This window comes from Dreissena polymorpha, chromosome 9 (genome assembly GCF_020536995.1).
Source record: "Dreissena polymorpha isolate Duluth1 chromosome 9, UMN_Dpol_1.0, whole genome shotgun sequence".
Lineage (NCBI taxonomy): Eukaryota > Metazoa > Mollusca > Bivalvia > Myida > Dreissenidae > Dreissena > Dreissena polymorpha.
In genome coordinates this window covers 96327382-96352477 of record NC_068363.1, presented here as the reverse complement: position 1 = coordinate 96352477, position 25096 = coordinate 96327382, and the positions used below count along the sequence as shown (strand labels likewise).

Here is a 25096-nt window from a genome sequence, read left to right as displayed (position 1 = left end):
AGAAGTTACTTGTGGCCAGTATTTGAGTAATAAGAAGTTACTTGTGACCAGTATATGAGTGATAAGAAGTTACTTGTGGCCAGTATTTGTGTAATAAAGTTACTTGTGGCTAGTATTTGAGTAATAAGAAGTTACTTGTGGCCAGTATATGAGTAATAACTTTAAATAAGAAGTTACTTGTGGCCAGTATATGAGTAAGAAGAAGTTACTTGTGGCAAGCATATGAGTAATAAGAGGTAATTTGTGGCCACTATTTGAGTAATTAGAAGTTACTGATTCAAATTTACTTGTGGCCAGTGAGTAATAAGAAGTTACTTGTGGCCAGTATTTGAGTAATAAGAAGTTACTTGTGGCCAGTAACTGAGTAATAAGAGAGTAATGGTCTATCTCTGTATAAAGCTTCTGTTTTGGCTTGTTCACTAATCCTTAGTCAAGTTTTAGGTGTTTTACAGTATACAGAAAGAAAATCTCGTATTTCATTTGTTTATTTAAATGTTATCCCAGCAATACAAAACTAGTAAAATAAATAAAATGTGTTATACTATGTTACAGAATAATATACAATTCTTTACATCATTGTAAATCATTTAAAAAATGACACATACGCTCGCAAAACCTCATACAAAAGTGGAAAAACTTCATTATTTCGTAAAATTAATCTAAATTTTTTCTTGTTAGCTCCTTCACATTGATCACATACCAAAGACCATGTATTTTGTATCTAAGTTCCATGCTGATGGGCAGAAAACTGAAAGATGAGTTAACGACATATGTAAAGCGTGACAGACCAACTAACCAACCGACCAAAAATCGCAATGACCGACAGTGTTCCCAGTATGTATCCATAAACAAGATTTGTGCGGGTAGAGAAACGCAAATTGGAAAGTAAACATAGTCTTAATGCTAATATAAACTGTTGACACATGCAAATATACAATATATCTACTTTAAATACGGTAATCTATACAATTAATTATACAGGATACTGGCAATAAATAGCAGAGAAGGTAATGCATGTCAGTAATTTCATAATGTCTTGGTTTGTTGACCAATAATACAGCAATACTCTTTCTTGCAATTGCACTATATCAACATAAAATTAATGCCCACACATGACAAAAACTTACAACCATAGAATTTAGCAAACCAGAAATAAACATATGAAGCTCCCAAAATAACTTTATGAAAATCAAACAAAAACAAGTGACTTCAAAAGCGTTTACAGCATTTTACATAATTAATGCCGTTGCCATAGCTAAGATTGCTGATGCATTAGAAGTATAGTTTGTTGTTTCAGGTAAACAATACACCAGCCTTCAAAGGGCAGTCACAGAACACACACAGGTCAAACATACATGGGTTTTCAAGAGTATTCTTAATATATATGAGACACCAAATGCCCTAGGTAGCTATTCTGAGACTCCAAGGAACTTGACTGGTTTGATAAGCTTTTGCGAAGTTTCAAGAACCATTTAAGAACTCATCAAAAATGTTGTATTACAAATATTAAGAGCAAGTTTCATGCTGAAAGGGCAAACATTGTGGTATCTTTAACATTAGTGTATTATTTGTGTGTTCACTTTGTTCTAAAAAACCAACCTAGGTTACCATTTTGTGTGAGCCTTTCAGTACTATTGTTTTTGTATAGATTCATGTATACCTTGTTTCTGCGGAGTCAAAAGAACTAAGAAATAAGACGTCATTATGCACTTCAATAAGGCCTCTAGCAGCCCTAAAATATAAGTTGAAATCCAAATATTAATTAAAATCAAAATGGGGCTGGAATGTTCATTTCTTAACCCAATTACTAAAGTACACATCAACGAGACATTTATTACAGGCATAAAAAAAAATCAAAAATTTTACAAATATGGAAAGTAATGAACAAAAAGTGTTTTTTTCTTTCAGAGAAATACTCTTTATATTTTCTCAGTAAGGTGAAAAAATGTACAAACTTTAATTTGTGCAAGCGCTCTGGATTTCGTTTCTCACTTTACTGAGAAAAATATTGCATGGTATTACCCTGAAAACAAACAAACTAATTCTAATGTAAAACTATTGATTATATAATAGCAGATGTCTGTAGGGTTAAAAAAGATGAGTGAAATCAAAAGCATCTTCTACTTGATATCTGTATAACTCTCAAACATTTATTATACAACATTTGGATCAAGCAAACCTTATAAAGCAGATATTGTATGATGATGTATTATGTACATATCCTTGCATATTTAATTGCTGCCATAACATCAATGATTTCCAGCCCAGTGTGCTCTAATATGTCAACAGGTTTACATTAAATTTAAATTCAATGTTCATTACCCAAGTCACAGTCTCAAAGCATGCTTTAGGCTTTTAAAAGTTTTGAAATAAAAAATAACATAAAACAATAATAATGTCATGAACAATGTTAAAATGAAAACATAATGAGAAACACAGCAAGTTAGAGAACAGTAGAAAAGAATCACAGTCGAGAAAGCACAGGCAGCACCCAGTGCCCACAAGTACATGACCAGTTAGTCATACAGTGCCCACAAGTACATGACCAGTTAGTCATACAGTGCCCACAAGTACATGACTGGTTAGTCATACAGTGCCAACAAGTACATGACCGGTTAGTCATACAGCACAGGCAGCATCCAGTGCCCACAAGTACATGACCAGTTAGTCATACAGTGCCCACAAGTACATGACCAGTTAGTCATACAGTGCCCACAAGTACATGACTGGTTAGTCATACAGTGCCAACAAGTACATGACCGGTTAGTCATACAGCACAGGCAGCATCCAGTGCCCACAAGTACATGACCAGTTAGTCATACAGTGCCCACAAGTACATGACTGGTTAGTCATACAGTGCCAACAAGTACATGACCGGTTAGTCATACAGCACAGGCAGCATCCAGTGCCCACAAGTACATGACCAGTTAGTCATACAGCACAGTCAGCATCCAGTGCCCACAAGTACATGACCGGTTAGTCATACAGAAGAAGCAGCACCCAGTGCCCACAAGTACATGACCGGTTAGTCATACAGCACAAGCAGCATCCAGTGCCCACAAGTACATGACCGGTTAGTCATGCAGGATACGCAGCACCCAGTGCCCACAAGTACATGGCCGGTTAGTCATGTAGGACAGGCAGCACCCAGTGCCCACAAGTACATGACCGGTTAGTCATGCAGGACAGGCAGCACCCAGAGCCCACAAGTACATGACCGTCTAGTCATGCAGGACAGGCAGCACCCAGTGCCCACAAGTACATGACCGGTTAGTCATGCAGGACAGGTAGCATCCAGTGCCCATAAGTACATGACCAGTTAGTCATACAGCTCAAGCAGCATCCAGTGCCCACAAGTACATGACCGGTTAGTCATACAGGACAGGCAGCACCCAGTGCCCACAAGTACATGACCAGTAAGTCATACAGCACAAGCAGCACCCAGTGCCCACAAGTACATGACCGGTTACTCATGCAAGACAGGCAGCACCCAGTTCCCACAAGTACATGACCAGTTAGTCATGCAGGACAGGCAGCACCCAGTGCCCACAAGTACATGACCAGTTAGTCATACAGCACAAGCAGCACCCAGTGCCCACAAGCACATGACCTGTTAGTCATAAAGCACAAGCAGCATCCAGTGCCCACAAGTACATGACCGATTAGTCATACAGGACAGGCAGCATCCAGTGCCCACAAGTACATGACCAGTTAGTCATACAGCACAAGCAGCATCCAGTGCCCACAAGTACATGACTGGTTAGTCATGCAGGACAGGCAGCACCCAGTGCCCACAAGTACATGACCAGATAGTCATGCAGCACCCAGTGCCCACAAGTAATGACCAGTTAGTCATGCAGCACAAGCAGCACCCAGTGCCCACAAGTACATGACCAGTTAGTCATGCAGCACCCAGTGCCCACAAGTATATGACCAGTTAGTCATGCAGCACAAGCAGCATCCAGTGCCCACAAGTACATGACCGGTTAGTCATGCAGCACAAGCAGCATCCAGTGCCCACAAGTACATGACCAGTTAGTCATGCAGCACAAGCAGCACCCAGTGCCCACAAGTACATGACCAGTTAGTCATGCAGCACAAGCAGCACCCAGTGCCCACAAGTACATGACCAGTAAGTCATACAGGATACGCAGCACCCAGTGCCCACAAGTACATGACCAGTTAGTCATGCAGCACAAGCAGCATCCAGTGCCCACAAGTATATGACCGGTTAGTCATGCAGCACAAGCAGCATCCAGTGCCCACAAGTACATGACCAGTTAGTCATGCAGCACAAGCAGCACCCAGTGCCCACAAGTACATGACCAGTTAGTCATGCAGCACAAGCAGCACCCAGTGCCCACAAGTACATGACCAGTTAGTCATACAGGATACGCAGCACCCAGTGCCCACAAGTACATGACCAGTTAGTCATGCAGCACAAGCAGCATCCAGTGCCCACAAGTACATGACCGGTTAGTCATACAGCACAAGCAGCACCCAGGGCCCACAAGTACATGACCAGTTAGTCATGCAGGACAGGCAGCACCCAGTGCCCACAAGTACATGACCGGTTAGTCATACAGCACAAGCAGCACCCAGTGCCCACAAGTACATGACCAGTTAGTCATGCAGGACAGGCAGCACCCAGTGCCCACAAGTACATGACCGGTTAGTTATACAGCACAAGCAGCAACCAGTGCCCACAAGTACATGACCACTTAGTCATGCAGGACAGGCAGCACCCAGTGCCCACAAGTACATGACCGGTTAGTCATACAGCACAAGCAGCACCCAGTGCCCACAAGTACATGACCGGTTAGTCATAAAGCACAAGCAGCATCCAGTGCCCACAAGTACATGACCGGTTAGTCATACAGGACAGGCAGCACCCAGTGCCCACAAGTACATGACCGGTTAGTCATACAGCACAAGCAGCACCCAGTGCCCACAAGTACATGACCAGTTAGTCATACAGCTCATGCAGTGTCCAGTGCCCAACATGTACATGACCGGTTAGTCATACAGCACAGTCAGCATCCAGTGCCCACAAGTACATGACCTGTTAGTCATACAGCCGAGCAGCATCCAAATATCAGCAGCATTTAACATACATGCTACGATAATTGTAATATACCTGAACATGTATATCAGTTTTATGAAATGCAATAAGCAAACATTAAATTTGTACTGCATGTACCAAAATCATACGTACATGAGTCTCCAAAACACACAAAACATAAGGTTTATAAACAGATTTAACAAAAGTTGTAAAACAGTTGATGTCAAAACACAACCTTTTTATCATTTACAACAAAACAAGTGCAGATGTAGTATAACTTGTACAGGACCAACATGGCTAACTGATAGAAACTATGTACACAGTGATAGTTAGAAACTATACACATATATTGTAAACAATAGGTTACTAAAAGCAGGCACATATACTTCCTATATGGGTACAAAACCAGACTATAAACACTCTGAACGGTTCAAGACATTCATATAGCAGGACATCTATCAGCATAAGAGTGAGAGAGGTTGTCAGTACAGCTGTTAGTATAGAACATGACTCCAGTCTCCAGGAGAGTGGTTGTCAGTTCAGCTGTGTGTATAGAACATGACTCCAGTCTCCAGGAGAGTGGTTGTCCGTACAGCTGTGTGTATAGAACGTGACTCCAGTCTCCAGGAGAGTGGTTGTCAGTACAGCTGTGTGTATACGACTCCAGTATCCAGGAGAAAGTTGTCAGTACAGCTGTGTGTATAGGACACAACTCCAGTCTCCAGGAGAAAGTTGTCAGTACAGCTGTGTGTATAGAACATGACTCCAGTCTCCAGGAGAAAGTTGTCAGTACAGCTGTGTGTATAGAACGTGACTCCAGTCTCCAGGAGAGTGGTTGTCAGTACAGCTGTGTGTATAGAACATGACTCCAGTCTCCAGGCGAAAGTTGTCAGTACAGCTGTGTGTATAGAACAGGACTACAGTCTCCAGGAGAGGTTGTCAGTACAGCTGTGTGTATAGAACATGACTCCAGTCTCCAGGCGAAAGTTGTCAGTACAGCTGTGTGTATAGAACAGGACTCCAGTCTCCAGGAGAGGTTGTCAGTACAGCTGTGTGTATAGAACATGACTCCAGTGACCAGGAGAGAGGTTGTCAGTACAGCTGTGTGTATAGAACATGACTCCAGTCTCCAGGAGTACCACATAGAATGGTATATACACACAGAATGAAGAACTATAGAAAACAGACCTGGACATCGAAAAATGTGAAACAAAGTAATACATAACATAAATCAGCATTTTCGGAAATCCTTATGTTTAAGAGAATCATAAATATCAGGACTGTTTTAGTTAAGTAAGCAAGTGACTTCTCCCTAAAATTTGACCCCAGGTCAAACCATGGTGTAGCAACTATATTGTTGGACAACATTTCTGCCTTGCCTGTTATTGAACTTAAGCTAGTAGTAGTGCTGAATACCCCCTGATAGACGCATGGTATAAATGTAGAAAGTTGTAGTCTTAGTAGTCATCACACAGAAATTCAGAACTAAATAATATAAGGAACAATGCTAGCAAGTTCTAATGTAAGTTAGAAAGTGAAGGAGTACTATTTCTACAAAGTTTGTTAATATCATATTAAAAAAGTATTTGTTAGTTAAAAAAACTTGTGCAATTTTGAACATAAGATGACAACAATGTTGCCCGTGCTGAACAATTTTAGTTTGAATGTTGAATGCTGAATCATCTATGAATAATTTGTCAAGCCACTTTTTGGCTACTTTGTGGTTTGGGTATAATTTATGGAAATGTAAAATAATTGATATAATTTATGATGTATAGAAAGTAGATATATATTTATTACTAAACCAGTATAGGGATGCAACAGGTTACATAAACATTAACCGGTTAACCTTTTACTGCAACCGGCTAACTGAACAAGCTTTAAAAGTAAAACTGGTATTGTAAACGTAAACAGATGTCATATTGCTCGTAAATGTACTCTCTTCAGAATCTAATTTAAGTTCACTTGTGTTGATAAAATAAGCAGCCATATCAATTTCTTAATAAAAATGTATTTTAAGTTTACTTTTATAATTTTGTAAATGTATAATATATTTTGTATTTATTTTTCCTGCATAAAAGCATATGAGCAAAAAGTTAAAAGTAATGCACTATGTTCATTTTCATTTGTTATTATTTTATTTTTGGCTGGGATGCTTATGTTACGTTCGCGTTGTATCCCTCATAACTACTGGTATGTTGTGTTTCTTTTTTTTCATTTTGTTTCAATTTTCTTGACAATTACATAAAGTTAATGATTATTTCAAAAATCTGTTTTGATTGTTGTTTTGTAACCAAATTAGTAAAATTATTAATTTATTTGCTTTCTTAATTAAAACTAGCCTAAGGCTGTGGTGATGGACGTTAATTACTAATAAAACATTAAATTCTGCTTGAACACCTGGTCAAGATTTTAACCATGAATGCTAATCTTGATACAATTGTTACTTATAAACACTTTTTCATGAGCAATCAGCGTTGGATATTGGTTAACAAAACATCAAAATAAGCTGTACAACGTCTCAACTTATTTTGATGCCAAGTTCGATAATGTGTCTAATACTTCTAAGCCAATAGCTCCCACTCCCCACAGTTTGCAAATTAAAGTTTTGCGCATAAAACAAAACAATACTGCCAGTTATTTCTTAATAAATGTGTTTTTTGACACATTATTTTTTACCCTTGTTGGTGTGGACTGTTTTTTTAACTAGACTCTACCGTAAGTTGGCAATATGTTGCCCACAAAAAGTAAAATTTTTAATCATGTTAACCTTTTCCTAACAGTTTTAACGGTTAACTGATCGTTTCGATGGGTTAACCGGTTAACCTTTTTATCCCTATTTATTACTAAACCAGTATATTAAGGCAGCAATGCTTATACAAAAACAATTGTCTGCTAAATAATCAGTTTTTCTAAATAATGGAATTAAGAAATTCAAATAAAATATAAAATAAATTTATACAATTGGGACATTGTCAATATAAATGAGAGTAAACCTGTAAGCTACATGATTTGATCAAGCAAATAATACAACAGTCAATATAATGTACTGAAATATCAAAGTATGTGTCTTTACACTGCGTGTACATTTTACACAAATAATCATGAAAATAGCTACCTGGAGTATTACAATAGGCTGGAATTCTGTCTTTTCAGAGCATAATAATGTTGAGACGAGGCTTCAAAAACTAGAGATAATAATAGACAAACACTAAGGTTAAAACAACAAACTAATTTAATTCACAGGAACAACTTTTTATTTATTTATATTATTCACGTACTTCAAAAGGTCTCTTTTCTTCTACAGTACAAATTTGTTTTCATTATTTTACATCAATGAGCTCTTAAATTTCATATACTTAAATTTGAAATGCAGTGCAACAAAAAAATTGATAGATAAAATAATGACAGTTAAATAGGGAAAAAGTTCATATCTCAAGTATTTTTATCCTAACTCTAAGGATATCGGCTACTTTCATATGAGTTCCATGAATACATGAAAACCAACACGTGAACTACACAGCACATTGTTCAAGAGTATTAACTTGCATCATATGACATGTTCTTTCCCTGTGCACAATGAACAACAAACTAGCAAATAAATAGGTAACATGCTAGCATCTTAAACAATATTTACATTAAACAAGTTGATTTCCAAAAAGTGCACAGTTAAAAAATAAAAGTGCCACAATCAAGTACAAATGGCAGATGCCATATAGTGATCACAGTTGACAACAAGCCACAGTTGACTTGCACCAGTAGCTTCAGCACTAGTTAAGAAGAGGTCATTGTTCACAACGCTTGCCTTTACACCGAACATACTGGTACTATTGATTGAACACCATCAGTGTACATCACAGTCACTCAATTGAACACTACAATTGGTGTTCCACAAGTCCAATGCAGGTCACGCTGTCATCAAGTGTACAAGGTCAGAGTAAACAGTGACACAGTTTAGCAGTATTAACTCAACCAGTCCATGAGCTCCAATAAAAGGCAACATTGCACTAAAAAAGGCCACACAACACATGAGCAATAAGAGTCATAGCTAGCCTCATCTCAAGGCCATCGTGCCATCCTTTCCAACTAACAGTTGCAGTCCTGAAGCTGAAACAAGCAAAAGATTGGGTTACATATATTACAACTGTTGACTCATTGCTAATAATAAAATAGATGTTTTTGATTAAGACACTGGTCACCATAGCCCTTTTTATTATTTCTTGAAAAAGCCTAAATTTGTGGAAGTCAAGGTAGGGTAGAACCATTTATCAAGCTCCTGAGGTTTGAGATCGGTATTAACATTCATCAAGCTCCTGAGGTTTGAGATCAGTACTTACATTCATAAAGCTCTTAAGGTTTGAGATCAGTACTTACATTCATAAAGCTCTTAAGGTTTGAGATCAGTACTTACATTCATCAAGCTCCTGAGGTTTGAGATCAGTACTTACATTCATAAAGCTCTTTAGGTTTGAGATCAGTACTTACATTCATCACACTCTTTAGGTTTGAGATCAGTACTTACATTCATAAAGCTCTTAAGGTTTGAGATCAGTACTAACATTCATCAAGCTCCTGAGGTTTGAGATCAGTACTTGCATTCATTAAGCTCTTAAGGTTTGAGATCAGTACTTACATTCATAAAGCTCTTAAGGTTTGAGATCAGTACTTGCATTCATTAAGCTCTTAAGGTTTGAGATCAGTACTTACATTCATCAAGCTCTTAAGGTTTGAGATCAGTACATGCATTCATTAAGCTCTTAAGGTTTGAGATCAGTACTTACATTCATAAAGCTCTTAAGGTTTGAGATCAGTACTTGCATTCATTAAGCTCTTTAGGTTTGAGATCAGTACTTACATTCATAAAGCTCTTAAGGTTTGAGATCAGTACTTGCATTCATTAAGCTCTTAAGGTTTGAGATCAGTACTTACATTCATCAAGCTCCTGATGTTTGAGATCAGCACTTACATTCATCAAGCTCCTGAGGTTTGAGATCAGTACTTACATTCATAAAGCTCTTTAGGTTTGAGATCAGTACTTACATTCATCAAGCTCTTTAGGTTTGAGATCAGTACTTACATTCATAAAGCTCTTAAGGTTTGAGATCAGTACTTACATTCATCAAGCTCTTTAGGTTTGAGATCAGTACTTACATTCATCAAGCTCCTGAGGTTTGAGATCAGCACTTACATTCATCAAGCTCCTGAGGTTTGAGATCTGTACTTACATTCAACAAGTTCCTTAGGTTTGAGATCAGTACTTACATTCATCAAGCTCATGAGGTTTGAGATCTGTACTTACATTCATCAAGCTCCTGAGGTTTGAGATCTGTACTTACAATCAAGCTCCTGAAGATTGAGATCAGTACTTACATTCATGATCTCCTGAGGGTTTGAGATCAGTACTTACATTAATCAAGCTCCTTAGGTTTGAGATAAGTATTTACATTCATCAAGCTCCTGAGGTTTGTATTCAGTACTTAAATTCATCAAGCTCCTTAGGTTTGAGATCAGTACTTACATGCATAAAGTTCTTTAGGTTTGAGATCAGTTCTTACATTCATCAAGCTCCTGATGTTTGAGATCAGCACTTACATTCATCAAGCTCCTGAGGTTTGAGATCAGTACTTACATTCATCAAGCTCCTGAGGTTTGAGATCAGTACTTACATTCATCAAGCTCCTGAAGATTGAGATCAGTACTTACATTCATCAAGCTCCTGAGGTTTGAGATCTGTACTTACATTCATCAAGCTCCTGAGGTTTGAGATCTGTACTTACATTCATCAAGTTCCTTAGGTTTATAGGGTTTCAACCATGATTGACAAAAAAATTAAAGTTCTAAAATACCGTATTTTTTTTAAAAATTATTAGTTTATATTGATTAAAATATCATGACTGGTATATTGCATTACTTGAAAAAAGTTTTAATAATTTCAGTATATTCGGTAATAAATTGTACAGGGTAAAGGTACCAGGTTAACTATAAATGACGCAAGTAGATTGATCATTATCGTCACGTTGTAAACCCAGGAATGCAAATTGTGTATGCGTAGTGAATTGTATATATTTAACAAATATAAAATGATCAATCTACTTGCGCTATTTATAGTGTGTATATTGTTATGTCACCTATTTTCGCGATGTACTTTCGATTTAACATAGCAAAATTTTATTACCGAAAATGCTGAAAATATGAACTTTTTTCAAGTAATGTAATATACAAGTTGTGATATTTTAATCAATATAAACTAAAAATTGTAAAAAAATACGGTATTTTAGAACTTTTCTTTTTTTGTCTAACGCGGTTGACGGTCCCTTTAAGATCTGTAATTACATTCATCAAGCTCCTGAGGTTTGAGATCAGTGGACTTGAGAAGCTCCTCCACAAGGCCCTCTGCGTCCACACGGGTCTGGTCGACACGACGCTCTTTGAATGACGTCTCCTCCAGCTTCTACAACAACGAAAACAACAATAACAACTGTGCATTAGCATGATGACCAGTTACTCACAAACCTGACTGCTTAGCAATAATGTATGTTTTGCACCAATCAATCTGCATTTCTTATAATACATTTTATTGGTCATCATTTTTATTTTAAGTCAAATTCTGTTGATTAATTTAATGTTGTTGAAATGACATTTTGTGCAAGTTTAGATCAGGCATTTTCATTGAATCTTGAATTTGTGGATTGTTTTTTAATGTATGACATGGATCTTAACCTCAATGCACTAAACTGTATAAAGTAACTGAGATCTACCCACTAGCCTGCCCAGTCTATATACAATCTAAAGAAAGATTGTGATATGAAGCATCTATATTGTTCACAGTTTCATAAAAAATATCTAAATTCATTCTCAAGTAAACCATTATAAACAATCTTTATACATTCTTCTTTGGAATTCACCATACATTACTTAGTTATTGTGATATTGAAACCCAAATTTGAAACCAGACCATAATTTATAGATGAGCAAGATTGAACTTCAAGTCTTCACTGGGCAGTACGTGAGATTGCAGCAATCAATAATTGGTTCAATAAATTAACAAAAGTGACACACAATTGTTTAAAGAAAGGTTTCCTTTTTTTTTAAACAATCACAAAAGCAACATAAACAAAACACAGTGAACACACATAACACTATAAAAATGAAACAAGAGATGTGTTTGTCAGAAACACAATGCCCCCTATTGCGCCGCTTTGAAATAAAATTTCAATATATCATTTGGCAGGTTTAGAAATTATCTCCCTTTTATTACTTCCCTTGGATTGTATTTTTTTCTTAAGACCATAATGGGGGTATAAACAAGAGCACCGCATTGCGGGTGCAGACCGCTCATCTATTTTTCTTTTAAAGGTGAAGGGACTTATCTCAATACTTCAATCACAAAGGAGGGGTGGGGTGGAGAGGGGTGTAAAGTGTGGGTGTGTGGTCATTTATTACATTATCTTCCAAAAATAAGAAAAAAAATGCAAAAAAAATATTAATTTTTTTTTTGGGGGGGGGGGGGGGGGGGGGTATTCTTGGGTGGGATGGTTGGACGGTATTTCAAAACTAAAAAAAAAAAAAATGTTTTTAACCATGTTAAAAAAAAATTGGGAGGGGGGTGGTGGTGGGGGGGGTATAGTGTGAGGGTGTAGTCATTTATTAGATGATCTTAAATAAAAATGAAAAAAAAAATGGGGGGGATTCTGGGGGGGGGGATTCTGGGGGGGGGGGGCTTGTGGGGGATGGTTTGGGTGGAGTCTATTCACGGCCCTTAATCACGCGCGCCACCTCTTTTTTGAGATGCATTAATACATGAGCCAATGCAACTTTCGAGGTTGCGCTCAGGCCCGGATGTTTTGAAATTTAACGGATTATTTTACAGGGTAATTAGGTTTAATATGTTTTTCAACGCATTATTAAAAAAATCGGCCAATGTAGTGCGATTCAGCGATTATAAATTCATCTAAAAATATACAGAAATATACAAGCACAACCCATTCGGAAACGTGAGGACCTTTATAAGTTGTGGCATGGTAGAATTCGTAAAAGCAAATCGATGTATTTTGCCTATGTGACGAGCGAATTCCTGCCAATTAAATCACTCATTACATAAAACGATTGCTTTGAACCAGTACAAGATAATGCGTGCACAAAAACATCGGCTTCTAGCCGATATAATAGATAAATTTGCATTTTTCAAAAAGAGATGGAGTCAATGCCAAGGAGGTGGCGCTCAGATTAGGAGGTGGCGCAAATGCACATTTATAGCTATTTAAAAGTGAAATAGTTTATGTTATGGTTTCTTTTATGTTTACAGGACTTACATTATTTTTTGTAAATTGACTACTTCAGCACATTTGAGTCGCGTGCGCTTTAATTAGAAAAGGTAGTTTTCTAAAAATTTATTGATTAATTTAAACGTTCGGGTTTGTAAGATAACAACATTTAACATGTATTATACAAAACAAATTAACGGAAAAAGACCGAGCTATCTTCCTTTTTTTCGAGTTGATAGTGGGAAAAACAACATAAATTAGCCTAATTAAGATTCGTTGACCTTGGCCTTTTAGTAAATTAAGCATTTGGGTTAACGGTCACAAATCATAGTTTCAAGGAGAAGTGTTATCTTATACTTATTTCGTGTATTATCATACTGTATACAAATATTGATGTTGATCAATATTTTTGATAATGTTGAACATTAAGTTATTTGTTTTATTGAGTATTACAAATTTTTGTTATACATAGTACAATATGTTTTAGTTATGTTGGTGACTTCTTAATTGAGTTGATCACTTATATATTTAAAAAAAACTACATCTCATTTGTTATAGAATGTTTTTGTGTTCTGTAAAGATTTGGGCCTTCGTATGTACGTTGAAAAATAAATTTAATATAACAAATAACATTATCAAATCTTCGTCATGTGATAATGTCATTGAGATACGACTGTTAATTGATACATCCTGCATTGGCGCCACCTCCTATCATAAGCGCCACCTCCTAAGTATTGGCTCCATCTCTTTTGAAAAAATGCAAAAGTATCTAATACGTCGACAAAAAGCCAATATTTGTGTGCATGCAGCATCTAATGTATGTTGTACGCAATCGTTTGATGCCGGTAGCGATTTAATTGGGTAGACATTTTCTCGTCACACAGTAAAAACTTATCGAAATGCTTTTTAAAATGCCCCCATGCCACTACTTATAAAGGTTGTCACGTTTTTAAATGGGTTGAGAATGTACGTGTCTGTACATTTTTGGACGAATCAATCTTCGCTAATCGCACTACATTGCCCGATTTCATAAAATAATGCGAATTATGTTGAAAAAACATATAAAACTTATCATCCTGTAAAATTGTCCATGAAATTTCAAAACATCTGGCATAAGTGCCAGCTCGGAAGTTGCATTGGCTCATTTATTAATGCATCGCAAAAAAGGGGTGGCGCACGTGATTAACGACCGTGCTATTGTGGTATGTCAGGTAAAAGTTGTTATGTCAAAATATCAATCAAATCTAATCATAAATAAGGAAGTTATGGCAATTTTAGCAAAATTTAATAATTTGACCTTGATAGTCAAGGTCATTCAAAGGTCAAGGTAAAATTCAACTTGCCAGGTACAGTACCCTCATGATAGCATGAAAGTATATGAAGTTTGAAAGCAATAGCCTTGATACTTTAAAAGTAAAGTGGATCTAAACACAAAATGTAACCATATATTCAAAGTTACTTAGTCAAAAAAGGGCCATAATTCCGTCAAAATGACAACCAGAGTTATGCAACTTGTCCTGTACTGTCCCCTTATGATAGTTTGAGAGTGTTCCAAGTATGAAAGCAATATCTATGATACTTTAGGAGTAAAGTAGACCAAAACACAAAACTTAATCAAATTTTCAATTTCTAAGCATAAAGGGCCCATAATTCTGTCAAAATGCCAGACAGAGTTACATAACTTTGCCTGCACAGTCCCCTTAAGATAGTTAGTAAGTGTTGCAAGTATGAAAGCAATAGCTTTGATACTTTAGGAATAAAGTGGACCTAAACACAAAACTTAACCAAATTTTCAATTTTCTAAGTATAACAAGGGCACATAATTCTGTCAAAATGCCAGTCAGAGTTACATAACTTTGCATGCACAGTCCTCTTATGATAGTTAGAAAGTGTTGCAAGTATGAAAGCAATAGCTTTGATACTTAAGGAATAAAATGGACCTAAACACAAAACTTAACCAAATTTTCAATTTTCTAAGTATAAAAAGGGCACATAATTCAGTAAAATGCACGCCAGAGTTATCTAACTTTGCCTGCCCAGTCCCCTCATGATAGTAAGATAGTAAGTAAGTGTACCAAGTTTGAATGCAATAGCATTGATACTTTCTGAGAAAAGTGGACCTAAACACAAAACTTAACCGGACGCCAACGCCGATGCAGACGCCGACGCCAAGGTGATGACAATAGCTCATATTTTTTTTTCAAAAAATAGATGAGCTAAAAACAAGAGCTGTCTCCATAGGATGATATATACCCCCGAAAAACGCTTTGATAGAAGTTATGAGCATTTTTCGAAACCTAAACGCAGATTTTGAAACCTAAACGCGGACCCTAAGTTCAAGGTCAAGGGGGTCAACATTTGTGTGCGTATGGAAAGGCCTTGTCCATATACACATGCATACCAAATATGAAGGTTACATCTGAAGCGACATAGAAGTTATGAGCATTTTTCGAAACCTAAACGCAAAGTGTGACGGACAGACAGACGGACAGACAGTGCGATCACTATAATGCCCTCCTTCGGGGACATAAAAATCATTACACAGATTAATACAGTTACACACTTTAATCAAACAAGCCTTGTTATTTCAAAGCATACATTATTTCAATGACTTGATAATTCTTCTGAACATATCAGGATATGAACTGCAACATGTGTCTGCCTAAACATGCGCAAGTTTACATGTCTAATCATGCAGCCAGATACACAACTTATGCTGGTAATCCGTAGTTAGACCATGCTATCACATACATTTTTTTTATCAAACAAGAGCTGTGTTTGAGTAACACAATGCCCACTACTGCACTTTGAAGCCTTACAGCAGCTATAACCCAGGTGAAAACATTAAGACTCACACACAAACATTAGGTCAATACCTTAAAGTGTTTAGGAGAAAACTCTGGTAACTGAATGCAGAAAGGACAGTGCCACTGCCATATGCCACCATATGCAGCATAAACAAGAGCTGTCAGAGGACAGCGCGCTTGACTATTCGAGTGCTTGACATTATAATGTAAGCCATCATGGGGAAATTGTTCTTATTCAATAATTTATTAGATGATCTTTCAAAAATAAAAAAAGGAAAAATATTTTTTTGTTTTGGGGGGGGGTTGAGAGGGGGTATAATGTGGGGTGTGGTCATTTATTAGACGATCTTTCAAAAATAAAAAAAAGGAAAAAAAAATAAAAAAAATTTTTTTTTGGGGGGGGGGGGGGGGGGGGTATAATGTGGGGTGGGGTAATTTATTAGATGTTTAAAAAAAAAAATGAGGGGGGGGGGAGGTTGGGGGGGGGGGGGATTCTGGGTAGGGGCATGGGGTATAGTTTGGGTGGAATCCATTGTGGTATTCAGGTAAGTGTTGTTTTGTCAAAGTAATAATAAAATGTGATCATAAATAAAGAAGTTATGGCATTTTAAGCAAAATGTTTTATTATCTAAGTGTAAAAGGGACCATAATTATGTAAAAATGCTTGATACAGTGGTCTGCTCTTGTTAATAGGTTGGGGTCATGTTGGTAAACAAGTATGCAACATATCAAAGCAATATGTCAAAGGATATAGGAAATATTTGGGGTAGTACGCAAACTTTAACATAGATTTATCAATAATATGCACATTCTAAGTAAAAAAGGGGCAATAATTATGACAAAATGCTTGATAGAGTTGTCTGCTCTTGTTTATAGGTTGGGGTCATGTTGGTAAACAAGTATGCAAAATATGAAAGCAATATGTCCAGTGACAATGAAAATAATTGGGGTAGAACGAAAACTTTAACATTTGCACGCACGCGCAGACGCAGACGCTAACGCTGGTGTGAGTAGGATAGCTCCACTATATATATTTTATATATAATAGTCGAGCTTAAAAGGCAAATTTTAATTTTGGGATTTATGATTTTAGTAAAAATGTATAAGAAAATTGTTTCACAGTAGCCAAGAATTTTGTAAATATTCATTCAAACATGTTGGTCTTCTTTAGACTAAAATACTATGTTTCAATCTAACAAGTTTTTTCTGTATATTTTAATTTTTCGATGGAAATAAAGACTGAACAAATAATAAAAAACAATTGATAAATTCAGGCAGCTAAGTGGGCTTCCTATAGTAGGTCCATAGCAAAGGAATTTCTGATTTCTACATTCTTGTTCTTTTATTTAGTTGGCAAGATCTAAAATTAAAAGTTTAAAGTCTCATTGGTGTAAGATTTTTGCTCAGTTTGCATATAAAATAAATTTAGAATCTTGTAGAAAAATGTACAGCTGGATGACAAGATCTTAAAAGATGCCACATTCAAACCAGTCAAACTAATTCTACACTAATTCCCCCAGTGGAAGACTGGGAAGGATTCATTCATGGATCCATTTGAATGAGTGTTTCTTAATCCAAATATGGACAAGGTCAAGGTCAAAATGAGGTCAGGTACATCACTTAGGGTCAACCTGTTATGAACAAATTAGCTGGTGCCTCACACATCAGTTGATGTAAGGGACAAAGCTGGTTTTGTAAATCAGAACATCTTCAGAGCAATCAAAGAGAACTCACTGCTTTACTATTTGAGATGTAAGACACATGTCAAAGATTAAACCCTTGACAAACAAAAAGATAGGAGTGTTTGATTGGTATAATTTATTTCAGAGATGACACACATCTTGTGACTTTATAGCTAGTCATGTAAAAAGGTTGGAGGATACAATAATCATTATAAAGCCATTAAATGGCAGAAAATTGTCTTACTAGTAAAAAAATCAAAGATATGAAAACAAATATACTACAATTGCTAAACATTTTCGACTTATAATCACGTCCCACTGCTGTGAAAGGCTACAAATGAAAAGATAAATGAACAAGATAAACTTTAAAAATATTTTACTTTTTTTTAAATTTACTTTAAATTGATATGTATGATGCGCCACATGACATTTTGACGCTTTACTTGATGCATTGCGGGTTACTTCGAGATTATTACATTTGGCAGAATAAACATCAACAAGGGCTGTTTGTAAAACATGCATGCCCCCCATATGGGCTGTCCATTGTAGTGGCAGCTATTGTGTGAGCACGATTTTTGTCACTGTGACCTTGACCTTTGACCTAGTGACCTGAAAATCAATAGGGGTCATCTGCGAGTCACGATCAATGTACCTATGAAGTGTCATGATCCTAGGCAAAAGCGTTCTTGAGTTATCATCCAGAAATCATTTTACTATTTCGGGTCACCGTGACCTTGACCTTTGACCTTGTGACCTCAAAATCAATAGGGGTCATCTGCGAGTCATGATCAATCTACCTATGAAGTTTCATGATCCTAGGCAAAAGCGTTCTTGAGTTATCATCCGAAAACCATTTTACTATTTCAGGTCACCGTGACCTTTACCTTTGACCTAGTGACCTCAAAAACAATAGGGGTCATCTGCAAGTCATGATCAATCTACCTATGAAGTTTCATGATCCTAGGCGTATGCGTTCTTGAGTTATCATCCGGAAACCATTTTACTATTTCGGGTCACCGTGACCTTGACCTTTGACCTAGTGACCTCAAAATTGATAGGGGTCATCTGCGAGTCATGATCAATCTACCCATGAAGTTTCATGATCCTAGGCGTATGCGTTCTTGAGTTATCATCCGGAAACCATTTTACTATTTCGGGTCACCGTGACCTTGACCTTTGACCTAGTGACCTCAAAATTGATAGGGGTTATCTGCGAGTCATGATCAATCTACCCATGAAGTTTCATGATCCTAGGCGTATGCGTTCTTGAATTATCATCCGGAAACCATTTTACTATTTCGGGTCACCGTGACCTTGACCTTTGACCTAGTGACCTCAAAATCAATAGGGGTCATCTGCGAGTCATGATCAATCTACCCATGAAGTTTCATGATCCTAAGCGTATGCGTTCTTGAGTTATCATCCGAAAACAATTTTACTATTTCGGGTCACCGTGACCTTGACCTTTGACCTAGTGACCTCAAAATCAATAGGGGTCATCTGCGAGTCATGATCAATCTACCTATGAAGTTTCATGATCCTAGGCGTATGCGTTCTTGAGTTATCATACAACAACCACCTGGTGGACGGACCGACCAACCTACCGACCGACCGACCTACCGACCGACCAACCGACATGAGCAAAGCAATATACCCCCTCTTCTTCGAAGGGGGGCATAATAAATGTTTCCACTAAATTTTAAAATAAATAATTGTCTTCCTTCCGCCAAAGGCAAGGTTATTCAGAATTTGCGTTGTCCATCCAGCAAAAAATTTGTTTTTGGCCGGGGTCATCAATTTAACAAATTTGCTTGTTTCACCAGTACTGTAGGTATGCAGACAACTGAGATATGTCAATTAAAATACCATAAAGACACTGCATGCAAAGCAGGCCCAGAACTACATGAACGCATAACAATAACTAGCTCTGAATTAAGGCCCACAGCTTGTAGGCCACAAGCATAGCAGTAACAAGCTCTGAAATCAGACCAATAACTAGTAGGCCACAAACATGCAAAGCAGTAACTAGTGGGCCACAAGAATGCATAGCAGTAACTAGCTCTGAATTCAGGCCCACAACTAGTGGGCCACAAGAATGCATAGCAGTAACTAGCTCTGAATTCAGGCCCACAACTAGTGGGCCACAAGAATGCATAGCAGTAACTAGCTCTGAATTCAGGCCCACAACTAGAGGGCCACAAGCATGTTGCCCCACAAAGAGGAAACACTATAGAAGGCGGATAAATGAGCCTCGCTCTGTGAAAACTGGGCTTTATACATCTGCATAAAGTGTCATCCCAGATTAGCCTATGCAGTCGGCATATAAGCTAATCAGGGACGAAACTTTCCGCTTCTTTTGAATTTTCGTTTTAAAGAAGTCTCTTCCTTATGTAAAAATAGTTAAGGCCATATGAGTTGTCCCTGATTAGCCTGTGTGTACTGCATAGGTTAATCTGGGATGACACTTGATTAAATTAATTTAGCCATCTTTCCCAGAACTAGGCTGGAATAATCAATGATCAAATGATGATTCCTAGTGCCTTGTGTTACTTACATGTATAGTGGTCAACGTATGGGCATGAATCTGCAACAGATGCTGTACGCAATGCATAGGGCTTTCATGCAGTGAGAATTGATAACAAGGGAGCCACACTACCATCATTCCTATGTTGGGCTTCCCTCAAGCATTACCCACTAACCACAGATTTAAATAGATAAAACACAGTATGAATTTGTGCATCAATAGTAATTTCTTTGATAGGAGAATGGAATATTTTGAAATTTAAGTTAAATTGCAATTAAATATTGCCTTATTATTTGTTAACAATAAAGGTTCAGTATTTTTTAATATAAAAGAATAGTATCACACTTAATGTTAGATTTATATCTACAACATAGATTAAAATACAAACACAGTGAAATGCACAATTAGTTAGCATAATACCCAAGCCAGATTAGAGCCACAGAACCAAACAGAAATTAAATTAAAAGACAAATATAACTAGTGACCTGAAAATCAATAGGGGTCATCTGCCAGTCATGATCAATGTACCTATCAAGTTTCATGATCCTAGGCATAAGCGTTCTTGAGTTATCATCTGGAAACCATTTTACTATTTCGGGTCACCGTGACCTTGACCTTTGACTAAGTGACCTGAAAATCAAATAGGGGTCATCTGCTAGTCATGATCAATCTACCTATCAAGTTTCATGATCCTAGGCATAAGGGTTCTTGAATTATCATCCGGAAACCATTTTACTATTTCGGGTCACCGTGACCTTGACCTTTGACCTAGTGACCTGAAAATTAATAGGGGTCATCTGCTAGTCATGATCAATCTACCTATGAAGTTTCATGATCCTAGGCATAAGCGTTCTTGAATTATCATCCGGAAACCATTTTACTATTTCGGGTCACAGTGACCTTGACCTTTGACCTAGTGACCTCAAAATAAATAGGGGTCATCTGTGAGTCATGATCAATGTACCTATGAAGTTTCATGATCCTAGGCCTAAGCGTTCTTGAGTTATCGTCTGACAACCACCTGGTGGACGGACCGACCGACAGACAGACCGACCGACCGACATGAGCAAAGCAATATACCCCCTCTTCTTCGAAGGGGGGCATAATAATAAGCAACAGGTAATAACCGCTGGTGTTTACTGCACTACAATCAACAATCATGTGCAATCAATCTATTGTCAGGTTATTCAATGTGCAATAGCAAGCTACCAACAGTGCTTTTCTGTTTTCTTACAGTTTAAACAGGTGGTCTTTCTTATTAACATACACATGTATTCACTCTAATGAGGATACTTGTAAATGGCTGTGAACAACAAGAGCAGTCAGGGGACAGTACTTTAACTGTTCTCGTACATGTCCAAGTTACGCTCATCTCATTTTAACAATGGTTTAAGTATAGTTATGCTTGAAGATTCATTATTAAGCTAGAGAGTGGTCATCCAATGATAATTATACATAATTTTTAATGAGAGCTGGCCAATCGGTTCATTAGGACATATTTTTGTAATATTTTAATGTCATGCAATGGCTGAGACATTGTATTATCAATACACTTCAGACAAGATGGTGATACCATGTTTTTGTGTGTGAAAAATTTAAGCTTTTTAAATTAAGTATAATAATTTGGTTTAAATGTTAAGCCTCAAATATAGTGTATTTTTGAACCAGCCACCATCTATTGGAGAGTAACACAAGTGTGGCTACAAGCCCAGTGGCGTGTTGGGAGTGTTTAGAGATATGTGTCGCGTTCTGAAAAAACTGGCTTAATGCATGTGCGTAAAGTGTTGTCCCAGATTAGCCTGTGCAGTCTGCACAGGCTAATCAGGGACGACACTTTCCGCTATATTGTATTTTTTGTTAAGAGGAAGTCCCTTCTTACAAAAAATCTTGTTTAGGCGGAAAGTGTCGTCCCTGATAAGCCTGTGCAGACTGCACAGGCTAATCTGGGACGACACTTTACGCACATGCATAAAGTCCAATTTTCTCAAAACGCGACTCATATGACAAGAGCTGCTTACCCGTCTCCTCTCTGCTTTGGCAAACTCTGACAGGGAGGACCCAGCACTGGGACTTCTGAAACCACAACACACAATAACTTAAAAAATCTGGTGGCTGCAAACATCCTTTCCTAATTGTTTCAACAACAGAGCACAGATGGCCCTACATCACTCACCTGAGCAATGGGGCCAAGCAAAGTTCGAGACAGGGGCATGATTGGAACAATATTTGAAAAGGACAACAATCAGATGTCACATACTAAATATTGTGTGATTTTTTATTTTAGAAAAAAGTTTTATCAGTTATTATTAGGGATGGCATCAAATACCTATATCGGTATTCGAATATTCACAAATCCATTCAATTGAATATTCGAATATTCGCATAAAACGGCTGGATTGATTTAACTTCTATTACTCAGTTTCCTATCCAGTAGGGATATTAAATATAAATTGACACAGAAATACAATTGAATATACAATTGTTGTGTTGAAATAGAAAGAAAATGTAGCTCAATTGTAAAAACAAACTTTGAAAAAGCCTATTTAGGCGAAATATATCAGAAAAGAGTGAAACTTGTTCTGTGATAACTTCCATTGTTTTGTAGGTTATATCCGTTTGCTGAATACGAGGCTGTTTATTAACGTTGCTATCGAATAATTATATCGCTGTTGTCTAATACTATGACTGATACTGTAATCAGGCACAAATAGAAGGAAAAACATCATGTCATAGAATTTCATTGATGGCTGTTTGACTTTATTACTAGCACTTTCCAGTGAACCGCGATGCTTAACAGTGGCATGATTCCACGGATTTGTAGTAGACCGCGCATATGTAAAACTAACTTTACACACAGACCGTGAAAAGTATTTCCATATTTCCAAAGGGGCTGGTAGCATTTTCGGATTTAAATTATGATCCCTTATCACAAATAATTGTTAAGAAGTTTTCTACCAAACATTTACTTTTTGAATTTATATAATTTGTTAAATTTGAGTAATTCACATATTTTAATGTCTGTTCAAACTATGATCACAGAAACTAAATTATTATTCGCAAGTCAATTGAAGCCCTTAATTGGCACCTTATTGACAAACAACAGTTTGGGCCCTTTCTTAGAGTGTGTATATTACATTGCGCAATTTGATAAATTCACACATTTTAATGGCTGTTCATACTGTGATACAGAAACTTAATTATTATTCGCCATTCCATTGAAACTGTTAATTGGCACCCCATTGACAAACAACAGTTCAGGGCCTTTCTTTGAGTGTGTACCCGGTATATTGCATTGCGCAATCAACGCTGATACGGGCCGTGTTATCAGTTTGACAGGAAGAACATCACATCAAACATGTTAATCCCAAGTGATTTCGGGTGCCAATTAGTAAGCGGTCATTAAATATAAGGGCAATTACTATATAAAAAAAATGCGAATATCCAAATATCAATTCTGTTATTCGAGGACTGACCATTCAATCGAATATTCGAATAATTTTGCCATCCCTAGTTATTATGCTATATAAATCAATATTAAACAATTCAGCCCCTTACACCCAGCCACGGTAAATGTTGGCCCCAGGAGCATATAACACCTTTTGACCTTGTTGTTCAGAGAACAAGACTTAACAAGTTATCTTAAAATTACTATAAAAGTCTATATATACCTGGTATGTGCAGGGTGGTCTTGAGAGGTGCTGGTTCCTTGGCTGTTCTGTCTGCTGTGAGTTAATGAGCCATAATTCGAACCATTGCGTGAGTGAAGACTGGTGAAACTTGAATTTCTAGAATGACCCTTCTCAAAATCTTTTTCAGAGTCATCTACAAACACCAAGAATATCTTTAAAACTGATGGATGGGTGCTCCCTTAAGATATACTTTGTTGATATATGGGTTTGTGTTGTAATTCAAACAAGAGATGTGTTCGTCAGAAACACAATGCCCCCTACTGCGCTGCTTTAAAATAAAATTTCTATTTATCATTTGGCAGGTATAGAAATCATCTCCCTTTAAAGCTTATTACTTCCCTTGGATTTTGTCCAATCCAACCACGCGGGGGGGGGGGGAGTCTGTATACAGTCAAAAATGACCAAGTCAGACATCGCTGACAACAAAGGCCTGTGGTTTATCAAAGAGATCATAGCCAGAGTTTATCATGTGTCTATGGACATAAGTCCACAGGTATGTAATGAACCCTACCATTCACAAATTGGTACAGGAAAGAAATGATAATAATATCATTTTAAAAAAACTTTGACAAATCAATCATTTAAGTTATAAATAATCAAAATAAAAAATCTGTACAGTAACTGTGAAAAGAACTTAAATTCTTGGCAAGGAAATATATAATCTGAGATTTATAATTATATAAATTACTTCCCTTAAAAATAATTGTCTGTAAAAAATCTCTATTTTTAGTAGCAAATAATTAAAAGCCACTACCGTGCTGTAGATTCACAGGTAACCTTAAAGTACCTAAGATACTTGTATGCCCTTCACCTTTCACCACTCAAAATGTGCAGATCCATGAGATACACATGCATGCCAAATATCAAGTTGCTATCTTCAATATTTAATAATTATCTCCCTTTACAGCTTATTACTTCCCTTGGATTTGTATTTTTGACCTTAGACCTTGAAGGATGACCTTGACCTTTAACCATGATGTGTTTGTCAGAAACACAATGCCGCCTACTGCGCCGCTTTGATTTATTTAAAAAAAATATAATAATTTGGCAGGTCAGATAATTATGTCC

General features: G+C 37.0%; 1 protein-coding gene and 1 long non-coding RNA gene across 11 annotated transcripts in view; both read right to left on the bottom strand.

Moving 5' to 3' along the window:
* Positions 1 to 469: 469 nt before the first annotated feature.
* Positions 470 to 25096, bottom strand: part of LOC127843874 (protein FAM102A-like) — a 37304-nt gene continuing 12677 nt past the window's right edge. For 2 of the 9 annotated variants that reach the window (XM_052373761.1, XM_052373759.1), the window contains exons 7-11: positions 24008 to 24161; positions 22358 to 22412; positions 20370 to 20399; positions 11396 to 11513; positions 470 to 9169 (exon numbers count right to left, since the gene is read on the bottom strand). In XM_052373761.1, coding sequence (XP_052229721.1) covers positions 9117 to 9169; positions 11396 to 11513; positions 20370 to 20399; positions 22358 to 22412; positions 24008 to 24161 — 410 coding nt within the window. In that variant the 3' untranslated portion in view covers positions 470 to 9116. The remainder of the gene's footprint in view (positions 9170 to 11395; positions 11514 to 20369; positions 20400 to 22357; positions 22413 to 24007; positions 24162 to 25096) is intronic. The other 7 variants (XR_008032393.1, XR_008032394.1, XR_008032395.1 and 4 more) reach the window with 7 other exon arrangements.
* LOC127843875 (uncharacterized) lies at positions 18753 to 19865 on the bottom strand. Of its 2 annotated transcripts, none has more exons than XR_008032400.1 (2): positions 19295 to 19865; positions 18753 to 19004 (listed from the first exon to the last, which is right to left on the bottom strand). It is a non-coding gene; the product is annotated as an uncharacterized LOC127843875 (long non-coding RNA). The 2 variants fall into 2 exon arrangements; XR_008032399.1 differs by lacking the exon at positions 19295 to 19865 and adding an exon at positions 19150 to 19284.